The 6,239-nt window shown below is 39.6% G+C and overlaps 1 protein-coding gene across 2 annotated transcripts; it reads left to right on the plus strand.

Moving 5' to 3' along the window:
- Positions 1 to 620: 620 nt before the first annotated feature.
- On the plus strand, positions 621 to 2,474 carry MYF5 (myogenic factor 5). 2 transcript variants are annotated; one of them, XM_069955666.1, is made up of 3 exons: positions 621 to 1,121; positions 1,648 to 1,744; positions 2,118 to 2,474. In XM_069955666.1, exons 1-3 carry the CDS (start codon positions 621 to 623, stop codon positions 2,285 to 2,287), a joined length of 768 nt encoding a protein of 255 aa, XP_069811767.1. In that variant the 3' UTR covers positions 2,288 to 2,474. The 2 variants fall into 2 exon arrangements, with proteins under 2 accessions (XP_069811767.1, XP_069811765.1); XM_069955664.1 differs by having other exon boundaries at positions 1,648 to 1,720; positions 2,094 to 2,474.
- The last annotated feature ends 3,765 nt before the right edge of the window (positions 2,475 to 6,239 follow it).

Here is a 6,239-nt window from a genome sequence, read left to right on the forward strand (position 1 = left end):
ACACAGCATCTTCCATCATAAGGAGGATGCATACATATAGTCTGCTCAGTCATGACCTCCTTTAGATGCTGAGCAATAATTATGAAGCATGAAATTCTAATTATTTGCCTGGTAACCACATATTCTGCAAAGTTTAAAAAAAAAAATGTTATATGACATATGCCGATATTTGCGTGAAACAAAATTAACTTATAGTTTACATTTACATGACAACTGAATTTATTAATCCCGCAAATCTTCAGGAAAGTATTTTGAAATATACAAAATAGTGAAGGCACATTGAAGGCAACCAAATGATGTGTTTCCTTGCATATAAAAAATCACCTAAAACAAACAGTAATGTGTCAAAAAGCTAATAAACTGAAACCAGACTTTAGAGAGGGAGGGTCTTCCTAGACAGCCCCAGCAGGGGGATGTTTTGGGATATGCTAATGAAAATTAGTCTCGGTGGACCAACCTCCTCTCAAGGTGATATATATAAAGCTGGTGCTTCAATGCAGAGACACTGATCCTAGGCTTACTAATTATTGAAGAAGTCAGCCTAAGACTCTATAGGCATTTCCTGAGCCTGAACCGCTTCACCCTGAGCGAGCATCTACTTTCAATCACTAGCACAAAGCATGGAAATGGTAGACAGTTGCCATTTTTCCCCATCAGAATTCTTCTATGACAGTTCCTGCATCCCTTCTCCAGAGGAGGAATTTACAGATGACTTTGAGCATGGGATGTCTGTCTATGGAGCGCACAACAAAGCCTTCCAGGAATCAGATGAAGAAGAGCATGTGAGAGCACCCACCGGTCATCACCAAGCTGGTCACTGTCTTATGTGGGCATGCAAAGCCTGCAAAAGAAAGTCCTCTACAATGGACAGAAGAAAGGCAGCCACCATGAGGGAGAGGAGAAGGCTGAAGAAGGTCAACCAGGCATTTGAAACACTGAAAAGGTGTACCACCACAAACCCCAACCAAAGATTGCCCAAGGTGGAAATCTTAAGAAATGCCATCAAGTATATAGAAAGCCTCCAAGACTTGCTAAGAGAACAAGTAGAGAGTTATTACAGTCTCCCAGGACAAAGCTGCTCTGAACCTAATAGCCCAGTGTCCAGCTGCTCAGATGGCATGGTAAGTGTTCTGTTGAATGAGAAGTATCTGCAGCTTGACATTGTACTGGCATCTTATGTAGATGTACTGCAGTTGTGAACAGTAGAATTTATTGCAGATCTGTAGACAGAGACAATCTGTGATATTTAGTGAGAAACCTAATGAGTAGGCTATTCCCATGTGAGCTTACATTTCCCGGCAGTGTAGAGTTGCCTGCTTGCTTCTAAAACATGGTGGGAAGCTTTGGAAAGAAAAAACTCCAGTTAAATTAGTAGAGCCTCCTGCGGCCCCAATCCATTCTTCATGCTTAACATGTTACACATTTTTGTGAGATTGCAATTTAGGCATGCTGCTCATTTTACAAGAAACCTCTGAATTAGCACCAGTTGATGTCATAAAAGAACATGGAACATTTCTCCCAAATCTCCAGCTTAAGGTGTTAAAAACAGAGGGCCCCTAATGCAATGCACAGATACGGATTTGCAATGAACTTAAGGCATGTGAAATACTTGTTCTATAATCTCCTTTTATTTATTTTTATTTCTAGGCGGAATGCAGTAGCCCCCAATGGTCCAGGAGAAATAACAGCTTTGAAAATACCTACTGCTCTGACTTATCATGTAAGTATTTCACTACACTTTATGGTGACAGTCAGGTGTGGCTGTAAAGTTTTGTGTCCTTAGAACTGCACAACCAGTGTAACATTGGGATAATTTGTGCAACATGACAAATCCAGCTCTGCTACACCTGACAATCTGAACGCTATTATATCTGTAGACATAGGCTTCTACAGGGCTCCATCTGTTGTAGATTTGTTAGTATCAACATAATGTGTGGTAATGTATAGCTTAACAAAATCTGGATGGCCTCTGACTTCTTATGTTATAGAACCTACCTCGAAATACTGCTTAGCATAAAATAGAACAAAACTAAACAATACCTTTATTCTGACAATTATCTATAATGTTAATTTTATCTAATTTCTTTGTGCAGCATTTCCTACAAACAAACTCTCAGCACTCTCCAGTCTTGACTGCCTGTCTAACATAGTGGATCGAATCACCTCTGCTGAGCAATGTGTCCTTCCTCTTCAAGATTCCAGCTCCTCATCTCCTTCCAACAGCACTGATTCTCTGTCCAGTACCCCAAACACCCCAGATTCCCGACCTATTTACCACGTGCTCTAAGTTCAGCGTCTACAAAGATTAAGGCCATGTGCTTGAAACTAAGACATTTCTTTGAGGATTACTATCCCTACCAATAGGGAGCAATGCATTGTATATGTGTATATATAAAGGACATAATTTACAGGCCTAACTTATATTTCTACTTGGCTACATATTTTATTTAACTGGACTATGCTGATTCATTCAGTGGTGATTATTATTCCTTCTTTTTATTTTTAGAAAACACCAAAAATTTTATGTTGTTTTTGTACTGACATTTTTATGAACTATAAATGACATATAGCGCGCTTTGTCATTTAGAAAGTGAGCTGAAACATACAGCACAGCCATGCGATAACCGCAAATCTTGAAATGTGCTTTGTATTAAACATTTTACTTTGTAAGAGAACGTAAGTGCATTCACTTCAAGAATGATTGTTTCTATTTGTATTGAGAAATATAACTTTATTATAAATAAAATGGTTCTTCCCATTGAAAATTAAGGCCCGCTCCCTGTATATATGGTTCTTATACATACTGGTATATAAAATACTAAGCAGAAAATTCATGTAATTTTTTTGTTTTGTTCTTTCAATAGACACATACATCAGTCTTGGGCTATGTTCCAACTTTGTAATAATATCGGCAGAAGGCGTCCGTCTCGTCAAATAGTCACTAATAATGATCATGATATGTTACAAGATGGCCGCTTTCCTGGGAACATAGCCTTGGACTGAATTATCAGATAAGGCCTCAATTTACTCTATTATCTGCATTACTTCACTGGTATACCAACAAAAAGGTATGCTGACAGCATGTTTATAGGGTTAAATAGATCAAGCATTATCTTTTTCTAACTGCTTTCCCCCTGCTTCATTGTAGTTTAGGCTGGGTTCACACTACGTATATTTCAGTCAGTATTGTGGTCCTCATATTGCAACCAAAACCAAGAGTGGATTAAAAACACAGAAAGGCTCTGTTCACACACTGTTGAAATTGAGTGGATGGCCGCCATATAACAGTAAATAACTGCCATTATTTCAATATAACGGCCGTTGTTTTAAAATAACAGCAAATATTTGCCATTAAATGGCGGCCATCCACTCAATTTCAACATTGTGTGAACAGAGCCTTTCTGTGTTTTTAATCCACTGCTGGTTTTGGTTGCAATATGAGGACCACAATACTGACTGAAATATACGTAGTGTGAACCCAGCCTAATTACATTGTATGTGGGAGACAGAATTGTGTCCTACAGATAAAACATATCCTGTTATAAAGCAGACCAGAGGTGGTCATCATTTGTGCTATGGCTTACATTTGGTCTATTTAACCTATGGGCGTATAGCTGTATTTGTACTAATATTTTAATGTATACCAGCAGCACAGCACAAATAATAGTTGTGAACAATGCCTAAATTGATTATCTTCTTCCGGGCCCAAGCACCAACAAAATAATTTATTGTGAAAATCCAGCCAACTTGAGGACACTGACCCAATAGACTAAAACTAGCTTCACTTTCTTATGAGGTGGCTTACAAATAACCTATTAGAGCTGGCTAATGATATGCCTTTGGTGAGCCCTAGACCATCTGTCTGATACCGATTTCATCAGAAATGTAGTTTGGGTTAGACCTTTCCAACAAGCCACTTTAAACAGGATGCTCCTAAAGATCCTTCTAGAAGTCAGTAGGCCTTTAGTACTTATAGCAATAGGCCTTCCTATTGTCATTAGAGATGAGCGAACTGTTCGGACTTTTGGTCCGAAAGCAGTTTGCTCGATCGTGATGCCTGTGATCCCGGTTGCATAGTTGCAATCCCGGGAATATGTGGCCAGGATATTCCAGGGAATGGATCTGGAATTCCCTGGAATACCCTGGCCGCATATTCCTGGGAGCGCAACTATGCACCCAGGATCACAGGCATCACGATTGAGCGCAGATGCAGTCGGACCAAAAGTCCGACGGTCCGCGCAACTCTAATTGTCAGGCTACTAAGGTAGTATTCTAGCATTAGTAAAGGAGGTGAAATACAGAATAAATCAAAAGGTATTGGATTTTATCGGTTCTGCATGGTAAAGTTTAGTGACAGTAAAAATGACAGCTCCTACACTTGTCATCTAGGTTTCTTAGATTTCTGAATATCAAAAGGGCAACATAAAATAGTGACACACTTTCCCACTCAACTAGAAAGTTTTGCTTTCAGGTCTGTTAGAAAGTTGAATGCTGACTATATTGGTCTATACCAACCATCCCCCAATATCACCTTTAACCCTTTGAGGACCAGGCCCAAAATGACCCAGTGGACCGCGCAAATATTGATCTTTGCGCTTTCATTTTTCCCTCCTCCCCTTCTAAGAGCTCTAGCACTTTCAGTTTTCTATCTACAAGGCCATGTAATGGCTTATTTGTTACAGGAATAGTTGTACTGTGTAATGGTGTCTTTCATTTTACCATAACATGTATGACGGAATTCCAAATATATTATTTATGAAGATATAAATAGGTGAAATCGTAAAAAAGAATGCAATATAGTAACGTTTGGGGGGTTCCTGTGTCTACGTTATGCACTATATGGTAAAAGCGACATGATACAATTATTCTATAGGTCAGTCCGAACACAACCATATGCAGGTTACACAGATTTTCTAATGTTATATATTTTTTTTTTATGAAATCCTTTTTTTTGGCAATTAAATATTAATAAAATGGGCCTATTGTGACGCTTATAACGGTTTTATTTTTTTACCTATGGGGCTGTATGGGGTGTCATTTTTTCCGCCATGATCTCTAGTTTTTAATAATAGCATATTTGTGAAGATCGGACGTTTTGATCACTTTTTATTTTTATTTTTTTTATATATAATGTAACAAAATCGGTAATCCGCACACTTTTTTCCCTCTTATCGTGTGCGCCGTTCGCCATTCGCAATTCGCAATAACGCTTGTTATAGTTTAATAGATCGGACAATTGCGCACGCTACGGTATATTATATGTTTATCTATTTATCTATTTTTATAAGTTTTATTTGTATAATGGGAAATGGGGGGGTGATTTAAACTTTTATTGGGGGAGGGGTTTTGGGGTTGTGTGTTGGTGTTTTTAACTTTTTTTTTTTACACATTTGAAGTCCCTTTGGGGGACTTGTACATACACTACTTTGATTTCTACACTGATGATTGCTAAGCCATAGGCATAGCATTGATCAGTGTTATCGGCGATCTGCTCATTGAGCCTGCTTGTGCAGGCTCAGTGTAGCAGATCGCCGATCGGACTGCACGGAGGCAGGTAAGAGACCTCCGGCGGTCCGTTTTACCGATCGGGACCCCCGCGGTCCAAACGGTAAGTGACGGGACTCCCGCTGTCACTTACACTTAAATGCTGCGGCCGTGCCACGATTGCGGCGTTTAAGGGGTTAATGACATGCGGCAGCGCGATCGCTGCAGCGTGTCATTACCGGTGAGCTGGCCCCCACCTGCTATGAAGCGCGCTCCTGAGCTTCATAGCTCAGGACGTACCGGTACGTCCAGGGTCGCCTAGGGGTTAAGCTTAACTTTGCCTGGGCTCCAGCAACGCTCTACATCTGACTACAAATAAGAGCTGCTACTGTTGATACTAGCATTAAATTAAGACTATGGGGGAGATTTATCAAACTGGTGTAAAATAGAATTGTTTCAGTTGCCCCTTACAACCAATCAGATTCCACCTTTCATTTTTCAAAGAGTCTGTGAGGAATGAAAGGTGGAATCTGATTGGTTGCTAGAGGCAACTGAGCCAGTTTTACTTTACACAAGTTTAATAAATTTCCCCCTATGTTCTTCCATAGTATTTTGGTTAATATTATGGTCAGGATTTTTAACCAAAAGTGGTTTGAAAACACAGAAAGGCAATAGTCACACATATAGTGGGAGATGTATCAAACATGGTGCAAAGTGAAACTGGCTCAGTTGCCCCTAGCAACCAATCAGATTCC

Source organism: Dendropsophus ebraccatus, chromosome 1 (assembly GCF_027789765.1).
Source record: "Dendropsophus ebraccatus isolate aDenEbr1 chromosome 1, aDenEbr1.pat, whole genome shotgun sequence".
NCBI lineage: Eukaryota > Metazoa > Chordata > Amphibia > Anura > Hylidae > Dendropsophus > Dendropsophus ebraccatus.